The sequence below is a fragment of the Sturnus vulgaris genome, chromosome 4, assembly GCF_052056855.1.
Source record: "Sturnus vulgaris isolate bStuVul1 chromosome 4, bStuVul1.hap1, whole genome shotgun sequence".
Taxonomy (NCBI): Eukaryota; Metazoa; Chordata; class Aves; order Passeriformes; family Sturnidae; genus Sturnus; species Sturnus vulgaris.
This window is the reverse complement of record NC_142246.1, coordinates 54,916,641-54,942,236: the sequence shown is the minus strand read 5'-3', so window position 1 is coordinate 54,942,236 and position 25,596 is coordinate 54,916,641. Positions and strand designations below refer to the sequence as shown.

The 25,596-nt window shown below is 39.8% G+C and overlaps 1 protein-coding gene and 1 long non-coding RNA gene across 5 annotated transcripts in view; one reads left to right on the top strand and one right to left on the bottom strand.

Annotated features, from left to right (window-relative positions):
- LOC148224031 (uncharacterized) overlaps positions 1 to 25,596 on the top strand; it is a 297,652-nt gene that overhangs the window by 220,632 nt on the left and 51,424 nt on the right. For 2 of the 3 annotated variants that reach the window (XR_015803332.1, XR_015803334.1), the window contains one exon: positions 12,921 to 12,984. The exons of the other annotated variant lie outside the window; for it this stretch is intronic. This is a non-coding gene — a long non-coding RNA (uncharacterized LOC148224031). The remainder of the gene's footprint in view (positions 1 to 12,920; positions 12,985 to 25,596) is intronic. 3 annotated transcript variants of the gene reach the window in all.
- The window catches only part of TECRL (trans-2,3-enoyl-CoA reductase like), a 63,578-nt gene continuing 58,018 nt past the window's right edge, over positions 20,037 to 25,596 (bottom strand). For both annotated transcript variants that reach the window (XM_088164011.1, XM_014883731.2), the window contains 4 exons: positions 22,657 to 22,714; positions 21,685 to 21,770; positions 21,223 to 21,268; positions 20,037 to 20,164 (listed from right to left, as the gene is read on the bottom strand). In XM_088164011.1, the coding sequence (XP_088020137.1) occupies positions 20,037 to 20,164; positions 21,223 to 21,268; positions 21,685 to 21,770; positions 22,657 to 22,714 (318 nt within the window). The remainder of the gene's footprint in view (positions 20,165 to 21,222; positions 21,269 to 21,684; positions 21,771 to 22,656; positions 22,715 to 25,596) is intronic.

The following is a 25,596-nucleotide window of genomic DNA, read 5'->3' as shown; positions in this document are numbered from 1 at the left end:
TTATTTCCTGTCATTTTACTTCAAAAGCACCTGATAAAATTTCAGTAAATGTGATTAAGTAGCACAGGAAAGTTGCCATGGTACTTTTCTTCCTTTCAGCATCATAAAATCACTGGTTTCTCTATGGCAGGTTTAAGGCTTCACAAGAGTGTAGGTGTGTAATTAACCTGATTTCTTAATGAGTGTATTGAAAACATATTCCCTTTCAGTTCAGTGAGTGATAGTAAGCTATTGAGTATTTAGCATTGGCAGAAGATCAGGACAGACCTTGTATGACAATTAAATACCACCTATAATTTATTTTGAATTCTCATAAGGTACTTAGTAGACCTTGTTGACACCTCAAAAACAAGCACAAATTCTATTCCGTGCTTAAAAAAATCCCAAATCCTCAAACCCACAGGAGATTTTATGACCTGCTTTTCCCCTGGTCATTTGCAGCAGAAAAAGCAGCCCAGCATCTTGTGTTATCAACAGCCATCTGGCAAAATTTCATTGTCTGAGCTTTTCAGCTGCTTTATGAGGAACAACAATTTAACTCCACAGTGAAGACTGTGCAGGCTCACAACCAGATCCAGTCATTTTCAGTACTGACTCTCTGTTAGTGTGCATAATTAATATGGACTTTGAGACATTAAGCAACAAATTCTGTAACTGGAAGATATTTCATGTGCAGATTAGGAAGTAACCATCTGCCACATTCTTTATGCAGTCCTATAGTTTGTTTTAGAAAGAGAGGAAAAATCCCAACATATTTACATGGTTTTGCAAAGACTATGTATATTCCCAAGAGAACCTGGCTTTGCCTTTGCTGGAAATATACTTCAGTTACAAGTGTAAATATACACTCTCTATATACATTTTCCATAGCGATTTTGCTAGTATTTTAAGGAATCATACTTCTACCTCTCCACACTTTGTCTCCTAAAGGGATGATGCAAAAATGCAGATGAAGAAAAGAGATTAATTGATGGGAAATTGCAGTTTGTGAGGAGGCAGAGATGTGCTATGAATATTTGTATTAGTTAAAGAGAACACAGGCATTCATGAACAGGTAGAAGAGAATATACATTCAAAAACTATTCCATGAAGAAACATTGTTTACCTCATTGTGTTAACAATTCAACACATTTTGAAAATTTCTGTGAAAGATGGTTCTTTTTTAATTCTTTATACAACAGGTTGCTGAGCACAGTATTATAGCACTGATGGCTTATGGTTTCAAAGGCATTTGAAAGGCATTAAAAATTGGCAAAACATCTCTACCAGTTTTGTTTAAAAAAAGCAAGCATCTGTCATAAAGCAGGACCAGGAAGAAAAGACATTGAGGACATTGGAAAAAAATGTAGCAATGTTACATGCAGTGGGCAACTTGTAGCCTGTTGGATGCAAGTGTCTACAGTGCTGGACAGTGGGAGGAATTCCCAGAGGAACTGGGGTTCTCTGCCTATGTCCTCATCTATGTTCTTCTGCAAGGCCTCTTCCACAACTCACTCCATAGACATTTGAATTGATACACAAAGGTATGTAATTCCTGTCTTGATTTTAAAGCTCTTACTAGGATGATTCTCTTAGATTTACACATGAAGTTTAAGGAGGCAGGGAGCTGTGTTTCTCTGAGTTGTGCTTGTCTCATAGGGTTCTGTAAGACCTCAGGAGAAATATTTCTCTTTTGAACTTCCTTTTGCAGGGTAAAGCTCACTTTTATTCTTTCTTCTCCATAGTGGACTCACCCTCTCCTCATAGTTCTAAATATAAAAGCCCTTGGTGAATGACCACAGAAATCCAGTGCCATAGACTGTCAGGACAGGAACTAGCACATTAAAGAGCTGGAAAGTCCAGGGATGGTGGGATGGATTTAGTTTGATTTTCTCTGGCTTTTTGTGTCAATATTGGCTTGTCAGAGGCTGATAGAGGTGATTCAGCCACATCTGTTCTTTCAGTTGGAGGCTGCTAATATATCTCTCTATTAGCTTTCCCAGTTTTGTGAACATTTTCAGGAATTTACTGTCTTTAAGATCTCTGCCTTTTTGTCAAACTTGATGGAAATATTCACATTTACTGAGGAAGATGAAGGTCTAGATGTACACACACAAAGAGCACGATTACATAGCCTTTGTTTCATTAGGGAAACTGGATTAAAAGTGTCCACTGCATGGCCAGTCTCCATCAATATGCACTAGTGAAGTTGTCTTTCTTGAAATGCATTTAATTATGTCACAGTTTTAAAAGAGAATGAGTGATGTGAGTTTGTAATAAATGGGCTGGGATTTTTTTTTTGTCAGTCCTCAGAATCCTTGACATATAACCTTTAGCTTATATAAAACACTTCAGCTGTTCATTCATAGGTTTAACTATGCTGAAGACTATCCAGTGGAAAGAAATCTTATTATCTCCAGCTTAATATTTCATTATCTGGCACAATATAAGGATATTAGACTTTGATTGCTGGTTCTCTTCAGAGATTACAGCATTTAAATTCTTATTCCCATCTGCATTTTAAACTTCATCTTTTTTTATTTTTTTAAACTGGTCACATTTACGTTGCATTTAAATCTTGTCTTTCAAGTTTTTGAGTTGAAAAGTTTAGGTGCAAAATATTCAAATTAGGTTTGTCCTAAATTTCCCAAACTGTTCTGATGTTCACCCACTCATTTCACATCCTAACAATATGCAGACATAATAATGGACATCAAGGAATTGTAATGGTCATTCACTACATAGCAACATCACACATCTGACCAAAAAAAACCTCTTAAAGAAGAATATGATGACCTTATGCACCTAAACCTTTTACAAAACTATTAATCTGTGACAATGTCACCCAAAGTTACAATAAATAAGTTAGTGAAGTCGTTTTATGGGTCACAGTAACGTATCTGTTTGGAATCCGTTGTACTCAGACAGGCATATACATTTGCTGTAAATGGATCTTCAATCTCTGTGAATCATTTTATTCTTTTTATACACACTATAAAATTGCCATTTTTATGGCCAGGCTTGATGTATGATATGGCAGAAGAGCTGTATGAGTTAATTAAAGAATAAAGGGCTGTCCCTTCTGCTCTATATTTCTGTTCATGACATTAGTATCTGAGAACCACTGTTTTGTACCACGCAGAGATTTTGACTTTAAGGGAATCATATAGGTTGAGGTATGCATAATCTCATACTGTGCAGGGCATGTGATTGGATCCAAAATCCAGAGGCTTTGTATCACCAAGGCAAGCATTTGCCCTGCTGAGGCACAGAATGACATAATCACTGGGTTGAAAGTGACCTTCAAGATCTAGTCCAACCCATGCCCAAACACCTCAACTAAACCATGGTACCAAGTGCCACATCCAGTCTTTTTTAAAACACATCCAGGGATGGTGACTCCCCCACCTCCCCGGGCAAACCATTACAGTACTTTATCACTCTTTCCATGAAAAACTTTTTCCTAATATCCAACCTATATTTCCCTTGGTTCAGCTTAAGACTGTGTCCTCTTGCTCTCTCAGCTGCTGCCTGGTGAAAGAGACCAACCCCCACCTTTCAGGGAGTTGTAGAGAGTGATGAGGTCACTCCTGAGTCTCCTTTTCTCCAGGCTGAACATCCCCAGCTCCCTCAGTCATTCCTCACAGGGTTTGTGTTCCAAGCCCCTCACCAGCCTTGATGCCTCCTCTGGACATGCTCAAGTGTCTCAAGGTTCTTCCTAAACTGAGGGGACAGAACTGGACACAGCACTCAAGGTGTGGCCTCACCAATGCCGAGTACAGGGGGAGAATGACTTCCCTGCTCCTGCTGGCCACACTATTGCTGATACAGGCCAGCGGCCATTGGCCTTCTTGGCCACCAGGGCACACTGCTGGCTCATGGTCAGCCAGCTGTCAACCAACATCCCCAGGTCCCTTTCTGCCTGGGCACTGTCCAGCCACACCGACCCCAGTCTATAAGGTTGGAGGGGGTTATTGTGGCCAAAATGCAAGACTCGGCACTTGGACTTATTGAACTTCATCTTTTTCGACTCTGCCCACCCATCCAACCATTCCAGGTCACTCTGCAGAGCCCTCCTCCCTTCCAACAGATCGACACACACTCCCAGCTTAGTGTCATCTGCAAATTTACTAATTAAATACTCAATACCCTCATCCATGTCATCAATAAAAATATTGAACAGAACTGGCCCCAGCACAGATCCCTGAGGAACACCACTGGTGATGATCCCCAGCTGGATGCAGCACTGCTCACCATCACTCTCTGGGCCCGGCCATCCAGCCAGCTCTTAACCCATCCAAGAGTGCTCCTGTTCAAGCTTTGGGCTCCAGCTCTTCCAGGAGTGTGCTGTGGGAGACAGTGTCAAAGGCCTTGCTGAAGTCCAGGTACACAACATCCACAGCCTTTCCTGCGTCCACCAGGTGGGTCACCTGGTCATGAAAGGACATCAGGTTGGTCAAACACGACCTGCCCCTCCTAAACCCCTGCTGGCTGGGTCTGATACCCCGGCAATCCTGTAAGTGCTGTGTGATTACCCTCAATATTCACTGCTCCATAACCTTACCGGGTATTGAGGTCAGGCTGACTGGTCTGTAGTTACCAGGATCCTCCTTCCCACCCTTTTTGTGAATGAGTGTCACATTGGCCAGCTTGCAGTCACCTGGAACCTCACCAGTGTCCCAGGACTGCTGGTGAATGGTGGAGAGTGGCTTTGTAAGCTCATCTGCCAGATCCCTCATCAGCCTGGGATGGATCTCATCCAGTCACATAGATTTGTGAATATCCAAGCAACTCAGCAGTTCTCTGACTGCTTCCTCCTGGATAATAGGGGGACCATTCTGCTCCCTGATACCATTTACCATCCCAGGAGGACAGCTGTCCTGGGGACAAGCCGTCTTCCCACTAAAGACTGAGGCAAAGAAAGCGTTAAGCACCTCCACCTTCTCCCTATCTGCAGTTACTAAGTTCCCTCCCTCACCCAGTAGAGAGCAAAGGTTGGTCTTACCCTTCCTTTTGCCATTAACGTATTTGTAAAAACATTTTTTATTATCCTTTACAGAAGTCGCCAAATTAAGTTTGAACTGAGCTTTGGCCTCCCTAACTTTTTCCTACATGATCTAGCACCCCCCCTTAAATAATTCCTGAGAAACCTGACCTTCCTTCCAAAGATGATACATCCTCTTTTTATTCCTAAGTTCCTTCAAAACCTCATTGCCCATCCAGGCTGGACATTTGCCTTGTCAACTCATCTTTCAGCACACAGGGACAGTCTGTTCCTGTGCCCTCAAGATCTCTGTTTTGAAACATGCCCACCTTTCCTAAACTCTTTTGTTTTTAACAGCTGCTTCCCAAGGAACTCTCTGAATAAGTCTCCTAAATAAGCCAAAGTCTGCCCTCTGGAAGTGCAGTGTAAAAGTCTTATTGATGCTCCTCCTGATGTCACCGAATATTGAAAACTCTATAATTTCATGATCACTATGCCCCAAGCGACCTCCAACCACCACATCTTCCACCAGTCCATCTCTATTTGCAAACAACAGGTCTAACATAGTCCCTCCCCTCGTGGGCTCACTCACCAGCTGCAACAAAATAATATCCTCCACACACTCTAAAAATTTCCTGGACTGACTTTTTTCTTCTGTATTAAGTTCCCAGCAGAAGTCTGGCATGTTAAAGTCACCTACAAGAACAAGGGCTGCTGATCCTGAAACATTTTGCAGCTGCTTATAGAATAAGTTGTCCACCTCTTCTTCCTGGTTGGGTGGATGATAACAGACTCCCAGTAGGATGTCAGCCTTGTTGGCCTTCCCCTTAATTCTTACCCACAGGCATCCCTACGTTTCTTTGAAAGCTTCAATAGCATCCCAGAACACAAAGCAGAGTAGTTTCTGTAAACGTCAATCCCACCAAGAAAATGAATGTAGAAAAATAGGGCAGCAAAGGATCATTTAAATTCTGTCTGCTGCCATCACAGGTGGCACACACCAGAGCTCAGCCACATCTCTCAGGTCCTGCTTTGCTAAGCTCAGTAAGATAAATCCTCTGTTCACTCTCCAGAGATAAGCTCGCCTTTTCTTTGATCATCCTTCACCTGTGCCCCCTTGAGTTTGTACTTTTGCACAGAGCTGGCAAACACTTCCCCCTAAACTACAGTCAGGGTTTCCCCAGGTTGTCTTCCGTGGAAGATCATACTCTTGTCTCCTGGAAAGAGAGAATCAGGACCACCAAAATGGTTTATATTGCATCAGCCTTTGGAGGTGAATGTGTGCCCAAACACCTGACTTAGCTTTGTACTAGCCAGGTATTTCCCAGTCAGTAGCTCTTGTCTCATTCCAGAGCAAAGATGAGAAAAAATCCCATAGCAAGGGAGCGTCTTCAATTTCAATTCTTTCCCTTTAAATTCTGGCTGTTGTGCATTAAACAAGATATTTTCTTCCTTTGAAACCATGTGGTAGAAGTTCCCATACACACTTTCCTTTCATCAAGAGAATATTATTTAGGCAGCCAAAAGGAAGGTAATTGTAGCATAGGATAATCACTAGAAAAAGAAAAGTACGCCTCCTTATATTTACATTTTAGAAAGCATGAAATTCTGTTTCACTTACTTGTCATTATCTAGTATGAGCTAAGACATTTGCAGAATGTGCACTCTCCAAAACAGTTTTAAAAGATAAAGTATTCTGATTGCTCTGAAGTGTAGAACAATATTTTTCTCCATATTAGTGTTAGAGAAAAATAGCACAAAAACGTCAGGAACTGTAAGTCATTGCTCTTTTTTCACATAACTTAATCATGTGCCTTCATTTTGAAGCCCACATCCAACAAAGCAAATTCACTTTGAATGACATCTTTAAGAAATCATCCTTCTTCTGTATGGTCCATATTACTGTTGGGCTCCTTCTGTCTTAGTTTTTTTCTTCCTGTAAATGTTATTGTAGATGCAGATCTTTAATATCACGATACCTAAGTTTTCTTCTTGAGATCACTTTGGTGTAAGAAAAGAGGTATGGTCTTTACTCGTCACAGAGACAGGTAGATAGAACCTCTCACTCCCATGAGGCACTGATTTGCTGCAAAGAGTCTAGAAAAAAAGAGTTAAAGAAATGAACACTTGAGATGGCAAAACATTGCACGAAAGATTTCAAATGCCATGCAGGTTATAGGTCTTTAAAAGGTACATGGATCTGTCATATTCCTTCCCAGAACCCAATTTTGTCTGCACAAATATGACATACAACTATCATTCCTCTCACATATTAAGCTTATCATCTCCTTGCCCTTTACAGCCTTCCTCATGTCCTCTGTAAGCTCTAATAAAACCTAATACATAAGAAAAGGCTCAAAAGACCATGCAGACCAAGCTCAATTAGTTCTTTGATTAACTTCATAATTGAGCAATAAAGACATAGAGCCAGACCTTCTTCAGCTGAAAGGGGTGACACTCAGTAAGGCAGAGCTGCCCAACATGGGTTTCTGCACAATTTTATTTATTTCATAGTTTTTTCTAATTTAAACTTTCTAACTTTGCATGCAGGGTTTAGGGGTGTATACCTTGGTTAACACCAGGTAGGCTGCCCACAGCTGTGCCCCAAACCTCTCTTGGGATCATGACCCTTTCCCTGACATCATATTTCCATTCCTAAGGTTTGGTAAAGGGGTAATCTGGATGTAATATGGGCTTTTATTAGTAACACCAGAAGATGAGCAGCCAGACCTAGACATTAACTTTTAAACCTGCTTTTAAAACGGTGGTGAGAATGTCCCTCTGCAGTGTACTGCAAAAATGCCATCCTTTTTAAGGCACCTCTGTAAAGAAGCATTGCATTAAAGAGGGTGAAAAAATCAAGGATTTGGGCTGGTTCAGGAAAGTTCTGAGACACCAGTATTTGGGAGTAAAATCCAGATGTATGTTCCTGCAGGGGGGCATCTATCCTTCTTGGCACAGTATATGCAGTATATGAGGTTTTCCATGTGTGTTCCTGCACTAAGATATCCGCATAGACAAGACACTATAGGTGTTTGGAGATGAGACAGAACAGTATATTTATAAGGACTCTGCAGAAGTTACCTCTTGAATAATCGAGATTGAATATTCGAAAAATTATCTCACAATAAATGTATGCCCATCTGTGATATTCACAGCTTGTTTTAACTTTATGATGCTGGAGGCAGACCTCTAATCTCAGCGGGTGCATTCTCACTGAAGAAATGGCCCTATAAAAGATAATGGGTAATTAATATAATAAAAAATTTCCTCAGTAATGACTGGGGATATCAGAACTTGGTTCGTATTTCCTCTTGGGACCCTGGAAATAAAATTTTATATTTCCCAGCAAAAAAGGCTGATCTTTGTATTTTGAGTACATGCAACAGCAAATAGTACACTTCCACAGTTTTGTAACATGCTGGATGGAATTTGATTTCTTCCTTTACTAGTCGAGAAAGGAAGATCTGAAACATCCTCAAAGTCTAACAAGATGCTAATATGCTAAAAAGAGCCTTTGAATGAGCTTGTTTTAGTCAAAATATTGCAAGTGTGTTAATTCTAAGACCTCTAATGACACTAAAAACACTCATTGACAAATGCCTCATTTTCTCTTAATAACACTTGCTTTAATGTTGCTGTAAATGATATCAACTTTGCCATAATGATACAGCGCTAGCACTTAAAATCTACCTTCAATGGTTATTCGTATTTTAAATTTTGCATTTTCATTTGATCCCATATGCTTTTGACAATGCTGGATTGATTTAAAGCTAGCTGATTACAGAACACTGAATTAAGGCAGAATCTCAGGTACATTACAAAGGTGAAAGAGCACTTAGATCCTAAGCAACACCTGAGCTAATGTCTCTTTTCTAATTGAGTGATAGTCAGGCAGTTTGCAGTGCCAGCAAGTATGGTTAAATCAAATTGACTTTTAGTGTTAGACCAATGGTGCTAATAGACTGGGTTCACTGTCTATAATGGGCATAGAAAGACAAATACATTAAAAGCAAAGGTCATCCTTATCTTTTGCTCTTGACAGTAAAGACTTAACTGTACAAAGTTAGTTTCCCCTCCAAGAAATTATCGTTCCTGCAGTTTATCTCAAATGAGTTTGGTAATGAAAATCTAGAAGGATTTTTTTCTTTCCATGTCATCCTCCATAACTCAAGACTTATCGCCCTTATACCTGGATGCATTATTTGCCTTTTCTCCTCATACTCAGATGGCAGTAAGGGATTGTTTTCATTTTTGCTTACAGAATCTATTATTATGATCTCCTGATCTTTGCTTCAAGTGCTTATGCATCAATTAATAAGCAACAGTGGGTCCATGTATGGGAAACAGGAAGAGACTGTGAGTTATCTGGAGGAACGGAGCATGTGGTAGGAAACATGGGCCATTGCTTCTTTCAGCAGTCAACAGAAAGACAAATAGGCATCTTGGTGAACTTGAAACACTATTCCCCTGTTGAGCTCATGAACTTCTTGCCAGTGCTAAAAAAAATGTCCTTTCCATATAGCTGAATACTGTGGGCAGGGGAAGAATTTTGATACTGCTTTCAGCATTAAATTTCAGGCACTGAGGGCTGCAGAAGTCTTAGTCCATTGATTTGTGTGGGGCTTGCAGTCTGCTTGGGGTTAAGTATGTGTGTGACTGTCTTGGCTCAGGATGGCAACCAGAGAGCTCTGAAAGCTCATGAATTGCAGATTAATAACAATGCAGGTAGCAGTTAGGGTACAGAATAACTTCCTTCAGCACAGTGATAGTGATGCATGTTTACAGCTGAAGTTTTGAAGCTCTGGTGATGAGGTAAGATGAAGAGAGTTGCGTTTCAGTAAGGACTTCAGCAAAAGACAGCAACAACATCTTATCCTATGAAGTAAGAAAAAGATTTTGTCAGTAAATAGCAGGATCCACTACCTATTGTCTGATGTTGGCAATGTCTGATTTGTAATGGTATGCTGTATCTAGGACTTTCTGACCCATAATAGGCAGCTGAGAGTCATCTGGGCAGTCAGTGCCGTGCCCCACACCAAGTCACAAATGCAGAAGGGGAAATTCTCGTGGGAGTCTGATCTAGTTAGGGGATCCATATGGGGCGCGCTCCAAATCCTGAGAGCACCCACAGGGTGGGACAGGAAAGAGTTCTCTTACTTCTGTCTTAGACCCCTCTGATATGCCATACCCAATGGCCAAAATTCAGTGGCAATTCATCATTCTCTCCCTAAGTGCAGCCTTACCAAAGGATTTCTCTCCAGTCTCAGACTCCATGGTTTGCTTTCCTGGAGGGTGCACATGAATGGAGTAACTTATTCATGCTCGAGTTTAATGAGTTGAGAACAAGCAGTGACCTGTGCGGTGCTGTTGCATCCAGGAAAGGCTGCATCGTCCTGCTTGACACAGTTTTCTTCCCCAATAGTTTTATTTTATCCACCAATAGTGCTGCCTATTTGTATTAGTTTGAATGATTAGGAATTTTTAAATGCAACTGTCATACTCTGTCTCGTTAATTCCAGTGATTCTACCATGCTGTAAAGAAACATTTTGACACTGTAAGAACAAAACTTTTGTTAAAACATTTTTGACATTCAAAAAGGTAAAATTTTAGTATAACTTTCATGGTTTCACTATAGGTACAAAATTCGGTTTCACAATACACTTTGAGTGTGCTACTAACATTCCTTACTTTATTTAGGAAGGACAGAATAACAAGTCAGCTGAATAGCAAATGATTGGAGTTTCTAGAAAGTTGAAAATACCATGGTTTGTTTTCCACTAATACCAAGAGAGATAAAGTTAATCTGAAAGTACACAGAAATTCACATTTGCAAAATCTGGTCTCCACAAGGCCATGAAATCCTTAATTTGTTTATTTCTCCCAGAAGAATATAAATCACTGTTGCATCGCCCAAATGTTTGTGAGTTTATCAAAAGGAGAGTTTATTCAGCATTCATTCCACTCTGTCATTAAATCCTCTGGATTATATGGCTGTTGTTGTCTTTTAAATTCCTGATAAATATGTTGCTGACAGCCAGCTGTTCTTTCCAATGCATCATAACCAACCATCCTAGAGTAGATCATTAGTCTGCTTGCATCCATCTATTTTATTTATGCCATTCAGGGAGATTACAATGGCCATCTGCAACTGTGGGCACTTTTTCTTTTGGAGGAATGCACCATCAGTGGCACAGGAATGTGAGGGACAGGGCAGAGTTTCAAGGATATCAGCTCTCTTGGAGTGAAAAGGTTTGCCTGCTCAGTGCAGGGACGCTTTGGTGTCTCTGGTGGCTTCAGCCCTTTTTCCCCTGAGGGGTTTTGGAGCCATGCAGACTGGTGGCCCTACAAGAAGCCTCTTGGGGCTGGACCCCCAGGCAAGGCATGGGGAAATGCCTGACCCATCACAGGCTTATCCCTGTGAGCAGAAATTTGGGTGTACAAAATTTCTCAGTTATGGCAAAGACTTTTCCCTCTCATACTCCTATGCCATGTTACATTTGTTAAATAGAAGGTCAGAGCTTTCCAGAGTTTGCCACTCGGCAGCAAGCTGAATTTTCCTGCTGCTCCTTTGACTTTTCAGTGGTCTGAAGCATCAGGTTTGGTTCACTCACAGTTCAAGCTGTCAAACTCCCATGTACAGAGCAGTTAGAGTATGTTTCTGCTGGGGAAATCGAACGGTACATATTCCAGTTTGCAGCATTCAGCCCACATGTTTTTTTCTCAGAAAACAAGGGAATGCTGCCCCTTGCACTTGTAATTTACAGTAACTAGCAAGGGAATGGTGCTTGCTTTTAGAGAAAGAAGCACACTGAGCAACCCATTCCTAAAAAAAGGTTTGGAAAGGAGGCTCACATAAGAAAGTAGTACTTTTATTCCTGTGTAAACATAAATATTCAACACTTTTTGCAAATCAAAAATCAGAAGGGAGAAAAGCAGTGATCTTTGGATTGATTGAATCTCTTTTTTTTCCTAGCTTATGCTGAGATGCTTATGCTGAGATGCTTAATATTTCAGCTGTGTGTGACATGCAAGTAACCTGATAGATTGGTTGTATTAATTGGAAAAAAAACCTAACCCAAAAAAATCCTAGCTGAGACATTTTATTTGCAAAGAACAGATGGCTTTCTTTACTTACAGCTGTAGAATATTTTGCTGCACCATAAAGGCATATAGTATATCCTCTGGGGATGAAGGAAAATGAGATGGAGAGAAAATATTGCAGGGAAAATCATTAGAAGCTCTAGAAAAATAGAAATACCAGGCTTGACTTTTGGTACCTTTGTTGGCTTCAGACGACAAGTCCTACTTGAGATTAAGACATCAGCAGGACCCCTACCTGTCCTGAGTTTCCCACCCTCCTCCCCATGAGGACAGCAGCAGGAGAAGCCCCATCTGCAGACATTTCTTGTGGCAGAGGACGTTTTTTATGTTTTCTCTACCAGCCTGCCTGGCTTAACCTTTTGACCATCCTTCAGCTGCCTCTTAATGTGACCATTTTATCAACAACTGCAGTTAAAATGGCAGTCAGTTTAGCCAGCTCTGTCTGCTGCTGTTTGAAATTTTATGTATTGTGACCTTCTTTGTGCCCTTAATTTCTGCTGGAGATGCTCATCTCCTTGCACTGTAACCAATGAATCAATTTTATTTTCTCTGCTGAAAGTGTTGGGGGGGTGCAAAGCAAAGTTCCTCCCCCTGCTCCTTATCTCAAATAAGAAAACTCCTGCAGGTTTTCTCTCTTTGTAACTGCCTATTGATTGTGTATGTCAACTGTACATCTGTGGGTGCTGAAGGATTGGATTTTATTTCTGTTTGCCTAATGATATCTAAAAAGTGACTGCTTGAAGGGCTGCTGGAGAAGAGGGGCTCTTGTCCACAGGTTTTGTAATGCATTCTTTGCATCTAATTGTATCAGAATGGTGTAATTACACAAGGTATTTCCTTTCACTTGTTTAGGTATTCTTTTTGGATGATACATGCATGATACATCTGCAGTCCCAAGGCCCCAGAACCGCCATAGGTAAGATTGCCCTATACTGCCTTACACTTGGCCAGATTTAGTGCTCTTCCATGAACTGTTTGCCAGTAAATAAAAGTAGTCATTTTTCTGAGTGTTTGATGGCAGTGGAAGCTGCCTCACTTCTGTTGGTCTGGGCAGTCCTCTGCCACTGAGAGCAAGTCAGATATGTGCCTGAATGAAACAGGCTGGGAAGGACTAAAAGAATTGCCTAAGGAATGAGAAGCAAACATCAATTATTTGTTCAAGGATAAAAAGGTGTTTGGTAGGCTACTTATTTAGATGGCTAAGCACATCTTGCATTTGGCTTCAGCATCCTGACCTCGCACTTAGAGCACATCTATCACATCTGTGACACTCGACCGATTTCAAAGAGGGCTTGTGAAACTTCTGAAACTTCTTGTCAGGGCCAGGGCCATCAGCAAAGGAACTCTGAGGAAGTAGCTGAGATGGGCTTTGGTCCATGATGGGTTCAGAACCACCAGCACCGGGGTGGGGCAGTCTGTGGGCACCATTAACTCCTGTGTTTATGATTCCATGATCCAGTAGCAGGTCATGCAGTAATTGCCTGTGTAACCTGCATTACTCAGTGAAAGTCTGTCATGTGTGTGAGTGACATTTATTCTAAAATTGGGATTTCCAGGCATAGTGCAAAAGTGTTTGAGGTACAGCTTCCAGCAAATATTTGCACGTGGTCAAATACATTATGTCTCAATTTAATTCTGGATCTATAATCAAGATAGCCTTTATTATATTTCAGGAAATCTTTATTGCACTGCCTTTTCCTGGGAGAGGTGCCCAAGGCACTGAGCCCCTGAGCAGAAGCCTGAGTGAAGTAGAAGTAGGTCTCCATTTACCATAGCCCTGTTCAGTTTGTCTCTGTATCAGTAAATGCAGAATATCTATCTTCCTTTTACCTGCCAGGGCCTGCTAAATACGAAAATGTGTCAAACATGGAGGAGAGTGTTGCTGTTTCTATTGTTACAGATTTATGATTTCATAGCAAGATACTAATGCAAACCTGGAAGAATTAAACCTCTAATTTTGCAGAGAGAAATCCCTGAGTAGCTCCAGCCCTTCAGAGGTCAAGAGCAAAGGAAGAAAGGAGAAGCATTTTGAAGCTAGGGCTCAGATAATGCCAGGTACTGCAACTCACTGCTTGAAGATTTAGCTCTGTGCTTGCAACTGGATTAAGGTGGGATGTTTGGCACCTCTCTGAAGATAAATGAACATTGTGCTTCACATTGGACACATTTAGCACATGTAAAAATGGCAGCAAAGTATTAGTGCATATGTGGAACAACAGGGCTGGAATTGGTTAACAGGATACAAAAGATTCTACATCCTCAGTGTTTTGAAATGAAGGGGTTTTCCTGTGACTTAATTGTGTATATCAAAGCTCTAAAAGATAAGAAATTTAGAGTTTGAGTGACAGACATACAAGTTCAATGCAAAGCACCCTCTGCAAAAAGATGATGTAAACCAGAAGGGGGAAGAATACAGTGTGTGTGTATATGTGACAAAAATTCCCTGTTGGTTCAAGAATAGGTGCTTTGTTTTTCATTAGATATGAGAGTGGAGATATGTCATCTTTAATCCATTTCTGTCAAGCTCAGTTGTCAGAAAATGTGAAATTTCTTTCAAAATAGACATAGCTGCTAATCCCTAAAAGCACAGTGCAACTACATTCTGGTCCTTCCAGATCTCTAATCAATGTCTCCTCCTGCAAAGATGCCCTAGAACCTTGGAAGTGGCCTCATGATATTAGTAGAAAAGATTAAAAGCACCCTTTTCTCCCTACTCTTACCTTGAGGAGAGGGACATCTTTCTAAATATTTGTTTCTTTTGTACCTTGGTGTCACAGTTTCATCAGTCAACTGAAAACTCATCAACTTTTCAGTATGAATTAGAGTTTAAAAAATGATTGATGTGGTGGTCTGTTTTCTTTGGAGCCTGCCTTGTAGTGCTTTAAAAGAGTCTCCATATGGGGAAACCTGCAATTTTGAAACAAAAGCCTTCTCATTGAGTATGGCCAGCTACTCAGAATACCAAAAGGAATCAGTCATGGAGCCCTATTACTTTTTCACAGGGATAATACTATGCGTTAGGAAAAAAATGGATAATAATCAGACTTCTTTGACAAAAGAAGTGAAGTTTGCTTTTTAAAATATGGAATTCATTAGTATTAGTGAATAGCCTTATCATATTTCTTTTAACTATTAATGATTTCCTCATACTTGGTTCCTCAGTTTTCAAAGGCTTTAGAAGTTACATAAAAGCAGGTGCACGATAGAAGACCGGGCATTGTGGAGGTGTTAATACGTGGCAGATTTTTTTATAACCTAAGAACACATATTTCAGGACTCATTATCTTGTCTTTTCTTTTGATGAAGTGATTTTTGATTGACTATTACGTTCCAAGGAAATCCAACACAAAATATTTCAGTCACACAGTGACCAAGACTCCTCACCTGGACAGCTTCTTGTCCGGTTGAAAAAGATGGAAGAATAAATGTGTTCCCAAATGTCTTCTCAGGGAAGAACTGGGTGAAATGCAGTCTCTGGTGTGCTACACAAATGAATAACCAAAACACTAGGACCATGATAAAGGCATGGCACAACTCAGCTCTTGGAGTTGATACCTGCAGAAAGAGTTGTAAGTTTGAGTCACAGGTGGCTGCAGGATGTGCAGAGGCCATTAACATAAACATTCTCCAGTGATGCTAAACATGTGTGACGTGAAAATCATCTTTAATTGTAGCTATACAGAAGCCTCTGTGCACTCACCTATGATAAACCAGACCTTTCATAAAAAAATATTGCTCATATAGGTACTAATCTGTGTTCAGTGACAGCACAACACTTCATCTACATTTATTTATTGAACACTGAGATAGGCATAGTGTGTTTCTCTAAAAATTTCATGAATGTTAATGACAAGGAATATCACTTGTAGAGTGCACTCGTGCCTAGGAAAATATAGAAAAGGAAAGCCAATAAAGCATCATGTGAAAAATATTAGCTTGCTGAAAAGCTTTTTACGGTTTGAATTAATTTTTAGTTCAGCAGCACTTGTTAAACTATAAATAGATAAATAGTCTCTTGCCTTCCAATACCTTTTTTCCTCTTATAGTGTGCTTTAGAAGTCTTCACATTCAGTGATTTTTATTTTATTATATTTAGTTAACACTGCAGGCTCTCTTTCAGAGAACTGCTTTGATAACCGGCTGTTTTATCTCAGTTCCTAGTGCGATAAAAGCCAATTTGCAGTCACTTACTTTATACAAAACAATGCAAAGTACAAGATATTTTGATGATAATAGCAACTTTAAAAAAGGATGACCATCTGCCTTTATTCAGTTCTCCTGCTTTCAGTGTCCTTTAGAGCTCCACTTTCCCTATGGAAAGATGAAATCACAGAGATCATTTTCAGTCCTGTCAGCTGTGATGATGTGGTAACCATCTTATAAGATAAACATATGGCTGGGTCTTAAGGGCTTTTTCAAACTGGGAATCCAAATATAGGCTGCCAAGTTGTGTACAGAAGCATCTGCCACGTCAGTTCCCCATCACAACGCCTCCCTGCATCACCAGAAAGCCTGAGCTGGTGCCTGCTCTTTTCCAGGTTGGCATTTTATGGCAAGAACCAGCCACAAAAATGTGGAGCTGTGTATCTGAAGGCTTAACTTTAGACTCCATAATCTGAATGTTTTAGGAATAATTTGGGGCAGATGAGACTCATCCATCTGGAGAGTTCCAGCAAAATCCCAGCTGTAAACTGCAGGGTGAGCATGGAAGGATCTGGAAGTTGAGCAATCTCTGTGTGGAATAGGGAGTGATTATTTTGAGATACACTTTAGTCCCACTGGCAATTCCATTCACAGAGTCCTTATTGGGCAGGCCAGGAAGGATCTATTCATTCTCTGATTTATTTTTATATTTTTCCTGGCCAAACTGTTGTCCAGTCATCGTATCTTGCTTTATTTTGGTTCTCTTGCTTCCAATGACTTCCCTCCTAAGGAGCGCTGAGCAGGAATTGCCCCGTACATGGGTCTGTAGCAGTTCCTCATAGCTAACCAGAACATTCACAATTTCAATCACTTGATTTTCCTGCTGTTCAGTGCCCCTGCCTCACTGCTTTTGTGAGGAATGTTGTAATTTGCCTCTGTGAGCTGTTATGGCTTTTACTGGAGGTTGACTTCCTTCAACCTTGAAGCATTGGGTGGGATTCTGGTAGTGGGGTTGCCTTGCCCATGGCTTCCTTCTACTGGGGGCTCTGAGAAGTGAGGTCTGTGCTTAAGAGAAAACACAGCCAAAGGAATTTGCAGTTGACCACTAACTTCCTCATAGCCCCTCATACGAGAAAGACCCAGACATATATAGAGCTTAATAAGGAATTTTTCTCCAGGTAATCAGCACAATTATGAGAAACTTCCTCATTAAAATGTTTGTGAAGACAACTGTTTTAGTTGAAAATGTGCATGGTGCTTGTGTGCTAAAATCACTATTGATTATTTTATGTAGTAATATTTTTCTTTTAACTATGTGGGTTTCTTTTCTCTACTTGACTTTTTTGGTGGTCCAAAAGCAAGGCCTATGAAATATTTATCAAAACAAAGGCTGCTGATTTTTATAAACTTTTTGTTTTGAAGCAGAACATGCCTCCCATTCCAGGAAGTTAATTTACCTTTTCTAATTGCATGGAACTTTCCCTGAAAATCAGAGGAGGACATGTAACACAGAGAGATCCATAAAGGTCCAGGTAGTTAGATTTATTGCTGTTTGTGAAGCCATTTAACACTGTTCAGAGCAGTTTTAGCTCATCAACACCCCACTGGTGAATCTCAAAGTATCCATCATGTTTATCTGAGACAGCCTTCTGCGATGTATTTTCATTTGTTCTTACTTAGTGTTTGCACACGCCCTTTGCTTTACTTTTTACCTTACTTTAAAACTTCAGTCATTTAGTTCAGGAGCCAAAACTCTTTTCCTCCTTACCCCATGTACTACTGAATAACCAACTAATAAACAGGGAGTTAGCAATTCCTGAGGTATTTCCTTCACCTAAGCTAACTGTTGAATAGGAACTGTGTTCCTAGCAATTGGAATCCCACTGGAAACATGCTTTGAACAGACTTAAAGCTGTACCCATTGCAATCAAAAGAATAATAGATAAGTAATTGATTTTAATAAGTTACTCCTCTACACGGACTACTCTAAAACTTTAAAATAAGACATTTAATAAACATGAAGGGAAAATAATTTCAGTAGCTGGATTAAAAAAAAACAGACAACAGCCTTTACTCACACCTCTAACATTGTCTGGAAAAAAAAGAGTCTTAAAAATATTGTGATTAAGTATTCAATTAAAGAGTGCAGAAAATAATTTTTCAAAAATAGATCTTTATTAGCAGTCTGGTTCGAGAACTGGATATTCACTTTGATTAGGGTTTTCCGTTGAGAGGAATAAAAATTTTATTTCACAGGTTACAAGTTAAAAAAATATGGAAAGTGATGTATTTACATTACAAAGATGAAATTGAGTTACAGTGGCTAATAGGATAAGTGTTGCAAGTTAGACATTAGAAGAAGGATATGAACCCAATTTACCAGGCAAATTAACTTTGTTAGAGCACTTGAGCTGGTGCAAAGATAACAGCATCTTTAGGAGACAAACTGCCTGCCTTGCTTGTGTACTCCAACATTTCTCTAATGATTGTAAAATTCTTTAGGCAAGATTTTTTCACCCGCCTAAGGGCACAATATCAAGATATTGATAAATATGCAACAGAAATAGAATGAAAGCTGGACTCAATGCTCTAACTCTTCATATTCTAATATCTGCTGAAGCAGTTCTGGTTCTTTTGCTCTGCCTAACTAAAATTGTGCCCCTGCATGACATGGGTGCCACTGATTTGAAAAAGGAGCTACTCAGTATTTTCAGGACTTGAATAACAAGCCCAGAGAATCCCTTAAAAGATAATGTCCTGGAAAGCAAAGTGGCAGATAGAGCCTGTCCAAACTGAAGGGGAGCTGGAGCCTGTCAGCAGTGTCCATCTGAGGCAGGTCGGATATGGACTGAAATGTGTTTGGCATCTCTTTCCTCTTTGATAATGAGCCGTACTGTGTTTCACCACGTGCCCAAAGATTTCACAGTGCTTCATACAGGTAAGGTGAATGGTGTCTGGATACAGTCAGGCACTGAACAAGAGGATCTTAACACGCTTGTTAAGAAGGTTAACACACTTGTGCAGAAGGTTTTCTGCTATTTCCAGACTGTTCAGTGTGAGAAAGGGAGGTGAGCTTCAATGATGTACCCAAGGTTATGCCTCAAATTAGTTACAAGACGGGAAGCAGTCACAAACAATTCCCTTCTGGGATCGTGGGGCTGATCTGCCTACCTAAAAATGAAAGAAAGCCAGTCCTCTGCATTGAGCAATTTAAGCCAATTTGTATTAAACAATTTGTTATGAAATTGGATTTAAAAAAAAAAAAAAAAGAAAAAATAAAAACTTTGTGAAGCTAGACTAAACAGTGTTCACAGCATAGTGGTCGTCCTTTGATGTGACACTTTAGAGGACCTGAGGCAGAATGTGGTTTTTCTGTGCAGTTAAATAAAAATAAGGCTGTGAAACTTCTTCTGATGCAAAAATCCAAGACTGTCTTCAACATCTAACACTGAACCTTAAAATTAGCATACCTGAATGTGTGCAGACAAGTTGTGTTCATTAATTTTAGCAGCATCTGTGCCCATTTACACCAGCTAAATATCTAGCATTCAATATAATTTTCTTGTCCCTTTTCAATTAGCTCCAGTACAGAAAATCTAATTAAATCATATCTTTTAGCAGGAACCAAGAATTCAAGAGTTAAATTTTTGCATTTAATTAAAATCTCTTCATCTTGAACTGTGTTAATTTAACTGTGTGTTAATTTCCTGAAAAAATATATCCAGTAGTTTTTCTTCTGATCCACTTAGTTCCTGAATGAAATGGCTCATTTACTCTGAGTTGGCTCTTGAAGTGTATACTTAGGCTCCAACTCTGGTGACAATCTCAGAAGATGATGGGAATCATAGCTGCTTTTCTCCTCACTTCTGGATAAAATCTCTTCAGATACAGCTTGTGTTTCTTCTGGGCCCACAGAGACATCTGGATGACCATCAGGAAAGCAAAGATGCCAACTAGCAGTGAAAAAGATTTTAAGAGAAGGTGTATTCTTTCAGTGCCTGTTTCTGTAAATACAGTAGTGTTTATGGAAATATTTGCAGTCTCTTCTTTGGGCAGAGACAATTCTGCAGTTCCTCTCAGCCTGCCAGTTGCTGATATGCCATAGCCCAAGGCTCAGCCTCCACCTCAGAATTCACACAGACGATGTTCACATTTGTCAGACACACCCTGTACCACCTCTGGCTTCACCATAAATCCATGTATCACAAGGCCTCCTTGGCCATGGTGCTGTCTCAACCCATGGCCTCTCTCGACCATATTTTTAGTTTAGTTCTGAACTATAACACTTCTGTGTTTCTACCTCTGGCTGCCGACCGTGACAAGGAGCTGTGCTCTAACTCCCTGTTGTGTGAAGGGAGAGCTCGGCCCTAAAGCAAGTGGGCAGCAGCTGCCTGAGCCAGCAAATAGGCATCAAATAGGAGATCATTTTACTGGATTTTTATTTTGAAAATTCATTATCCTTTGGTTAATGTGGAGGTGGTTAATCAGAAACAGGTGTCCAGTCAAGTTACGTCTGGGACATTTACAGCAAGGATGAGTGTGTGCATATCTTCCTGCTCCTGCCATTGGAGGGACAGCCCTGCATTGTCCCCAAACTGTCATACAATTTCCCTACCAAAGCCTAAAACACAAGAATATTTCATCTTTTCAAACAAAATTTCAATTTAATTTTTACATGATGCAGTTTAACCCACTTTTGAAATTTGTTTCTTTTTCATTTGTAAGCCTCATGGGGCTACTTCTTACAAGTAGTTTTTATAGGTTTCTATTTTGAAATGGAAAAAATAATTTAAAAGTGAATATTTTGGAGAGCTCAGTCCCAGGGACCATATTTGTGTCAGTGTTTAGGTCTCTAAGGATGCAGCAAAGTACTGAGCAAGAGTCACAAATGCTAGTAAGCAGGCTGCTCTTACGAGCATCTTGGAGGTTTATCTCATATGGCAAATTTGATGGCAATATTTCATATACTATAAACTTTTTTGGCAAATTTGAGATTCTGTTTCAAACTTACCTGGCAGAGTTTGTGTCATCACTGTGAAACTAATCCAAGACCCAGCCTGTTGCAAAGAAAAAGGCATGGTTAGTTGTATATTTTATGTAAAGCAAAATGGCACGTTTTCAAAAGCTCCCCATGGAAAAAGTGTGATACTTGTACTGGAAATGGGAGAGGAAAAATAGTAAGGAATGAACCCCCCAATGTGCTGGATGGGGTGAAGAGATGGGTGGTAAATCTTTAGATCACTGGGGAGACTCTAGTGGAGGGAAATATAGGCAAAAATCGGTGTGATAATGATGTGAGGGAAGAGGAGAGTCTGGTGAAGAAACATTTGTGGGAGCAAGGAGACTCTGACATACAGAGCACAAGGATTGATGTGCAGAGGGAACTGCTTGGGGGTGTTGCAGATTTTCTGCAGACCAAGGCTGAAGCAGTAACCACCTACCCTTTGCATACAAGCAGAAGAAAGTCATGTACCTCGTATGTATAGTTGGGACAGGACACCAGCAGGAAGAGCCACGTGAAGGGGTTGTAGGTTGGACTTGGAAAACAGGTCCTATTTCCTTGTGAAAGGGAAAAAAATAAAAAGGGGGGGGGGGGAAATCCAGTTTCAGTACAGGGAGAGGAGAACTGAGCCTTATCACAGCCTGCCTATGTAACAGCAATGCCCTGGGCCAGTGTTCTCAGGGTACAACCTATTAGAAAAGTTTCAGTGAAGTCTTTTGAGGTAGCAAAAGCTGATTTATCCCAGTGAGAAAGAACTTAAATCAATTTTTTTGGCAGTTGCTGCTTTCAAACTGAATTAGGCCCCTTGCAAGAAATAACATAAGCAGTTCCCTAACCACAGAGCATGAAAATATTCCAGAATAGAAACTAACTTCTGTGTGTGAAGTTGACCATACTGTGCTGTTTTCTTGAATAGGGTGTTCTAGTGGGAAATTACACTATTAGTGTCTGAAAACATATTTTACTTCCCGGTGTATATTGTATAGCTTTTATTCTCATGACACAAAAATGCTGGAACTCCAACCTTTTAAGAGTATACATAAACACTGAGGCCTAAGTATTCATGAGTCTCTGTATATTTGAATATATGCATGTGCATCTTTTGCCTGAAATGAATGTGCCTAAAAACTCTGCAGTACAGTTTAGAAGTTTTTGACACTTATTTAAAATGAAATACTTTTATGTCAGTCACCAGCATGCTTTAAAGAACTTTACTGCTTAAATCCATATTTAACTTGCAGTTGTGTCTAATTAAGATAAATTTGCTATGAGTTTTGAAACAACAACAGTGTTGCTAATGTTTCCTTGTCACAATTTTTTGAAGGTATTAGACCAATGGGGTGGTTACTACTTCATCTTTCTTTATTCAGTGGATGTAGGTACATAAATTACTGTACACCAGCAGAAGATGGATAGGTTAAGGAACAGGAAGCAAAGACAGACCTGAATTGGTTTGGTGAGCTAAAGCTACGTTGATAAAGTGATTTCCAGCTTCACACATCTGCAAGACATTAAAAACATATTTTCAGTTGTGTGCCTAAAAGGCTGTGGCAATTGTGTGCAGTGCACAACCAGAACCCTCCACATTGCAACTCAGCCTCTGTATCCAGGAAATACGCATTCCAAAAACCAGCCTGAGATCTCTGTCACACACCCAAGTGTGCAGCGAGCACTGTGGGTGCAGCCTGGGGCGAAAGCCCCTGGCACAGAGCTGTGTGCAGCCAGGCCTGCAGTGGGGTTCCCACGCCCAGCACATGCAGCAGGTTTGGCCCTGGGGAAATCAGGGAGATTCCCTGGCTCTAAAGAATTCATCAAGGTGCTCTTCTTGACTTTTCCTGGGTTTAATCCAAGCTGCAAAGAAGCAGGGGAAAAGCTGACCTCTGGTTTTGTAAAGATGTCATGAGTCAATGTCCCTACCCTTCTTTCTATACGCACTTTCAAAGGTGTTCAGCAAAACAGGAAAGAATAAAAGGGTCATTTAAAAAGCAGCAGTCTCTAAAAGGCTGACTGGTTGAATGGATAGTAATTAGGGATGGATAAAGGAAGGGAGCCAGTACTGTTCCTGGTTCTGGAACTCTCTGGTTATGCTGTTTCCAGCCATAACCAACTTCTCGAAGTTGGTCTCTAACATTTAGGTATTTCAAACCTTTGGAAGAGATACCATTTCTCCCCATTTGCTTATACAGCCTGTAGTACAAGCTGATTTCAGATTTGCTTCAGGCTTTCAGTACTTCCTTCATCAGTTACAACTACTGAAAAATGAAAATCAATATTTACCCATATTTAAAATGGGAACAGGTAGGAAAATCAGTTTAAATTCCTGAAGAAGATGACCTGTCATCACAACTATGTAATTTTATGGTTTTCATTTTTCTTCTAGTCTGTGAAGAAAACTCAAATGGTGTACACAGTTCAAGCTTAGGCTGAATTGAACTTTTTTATTAATCTCTGGGTTGGAAGACTGATTTGTCCTCTCAAATTAAAAAAATGCACTGTTTGAAAAGTTGTATTTTCTTATATAATTTTCCATTCTATATTTTGAAAGGATCAAAAAAGTTTAAGAAATTAAAATAAAAAGGAAAATGTTAAAACCAAGATATGTTAAAAGTATGAAGTCACAAAAATAATATAAAAATAACTTCAATTGTCATTTTTAAGTCAATTCTGAAAGTCATCCATAACAAATTTTTGTTAAAGCTAATTGAATGAAATATATATCTTCATTTTATGTTGAAATGTGCTATTATCTGAAAGAACATTGTAGATAGAAGAATTGCTGAAGTATTTTCCCCTTTTTGGCAGAGATTTTTGTGGGATTTGTTTGGAAGGTTTAAGTCAGGTCTATTAGTAAATAGACCTGTTATTAGCTGTTATTCTGCATGGGTAGGTAGTTACAGTTCAATTCCGGGTGTCCATTTAAATTCTTATAATTCCAGCTAACTGACAATCCTCTATTATAAATACCAGATGTAAAACACTAAATAGCCAGAAAATGAAATTCCATTATAAAATACTATATCAGAAGCTATAACTCTAACCATAGCAATGGATGTAATTTTAATTTACATACTTCCAATTATGAACTGGGAACGTGATTTGTTTCTCTGATTCCTATTATTTTAAAGAAATAGATTTTGTGGTTAAAAGTGGTTTTGTAAAACACTATAGCTAATGAGGTACCCATACTATTGTGGAGCAAGAGATATTCACACATTATAATTAACCCCTACCAATTCTAAGTAAAATAAGCTAAGGGCATTTCTGCAGGGATATTTATTGGCTTACCTTTGACTCTGCAGCTGCATTCTGCTGTGATTAACTCTTATGTCCCTCTTTAGACATGTGACTGTTAATGTTCTACATTGAGAACCGTTGCTAAATTTAAGCTAGTCCTCAGTTTAACATATATAAAATATGGGGCAGCAGGGAACAGCAGAGAAAAAGCTGATGCTATTTACAATTATAAAATATTGAAGCCTGCACACTGTTTCCCCTCTTTATATTCCAAGTGTACCCTATGAGAAAAACATCCCTGCAAAGCTTAATTTCTCTAAACATGAGAATCTTTCAGGAGGGCCTGCAGAAACCCTTCATATTACTCAGCACTTTAGTTTACAGTAGCTGCAGATGTATACACTTAAATCAGGATGTCTAATAAAGACAAGACTTAGAAGAGGATTAAAAAAAAAAAAAAAGAAATCTTCCAAATATTTTATTCATATTCATTTTATTCTGGTTTTAGAAACCTGTGAAAACAGCTTCAAATTATTTTATTTTGTATGTTGATGTTTTGAATTCATTGTCTGGGAATCTGCCAACACAAGATCTGAAAGGGACAGGTCTTGAGTTTCCATGGGTAGGGAGTTCTCAAAGAGAGCTGTAAGAATTCAGAGTGCAGACCTGGTGCTGATGCAGATCTTAAGGGGATTGACATATTTTATAGCAAATACCCCCAACAGGACTCATCCCTTTGCTTGATGGCAGTATTTTCCTTCCAGGGCGCATTCCACTGATGCAGGGAAGGATGTTTCAAAGGAAAAGGAGGCTTTCTCTAAGCAGAGACTTTGATGAGAAATAGTTTTACTGGCAGCACTGAATATTCAGACAAGCAGTCTGCTTGGATTCAAGCACCCTCGGAGCCTGGGAAGGGTGCACACAGCAAGATTCTAGGCGTACTGCTGGCTACCAGTGCCACAACCTCCTGTCTCTGCAGTACTTGCTTATTGCTTTTGGCTCTAGAGCCTCATGGAGTGTGTGATCTTCTTCATAGAAGTATTTTTCTTGTCTTTCCTGTACCTTATAAGAGCAAGAAAATATGAGAACTGCATGGACAAACCCAGAGACAAATACTGCCAAAACTGTGACCTTTATGGGTCCAAATTT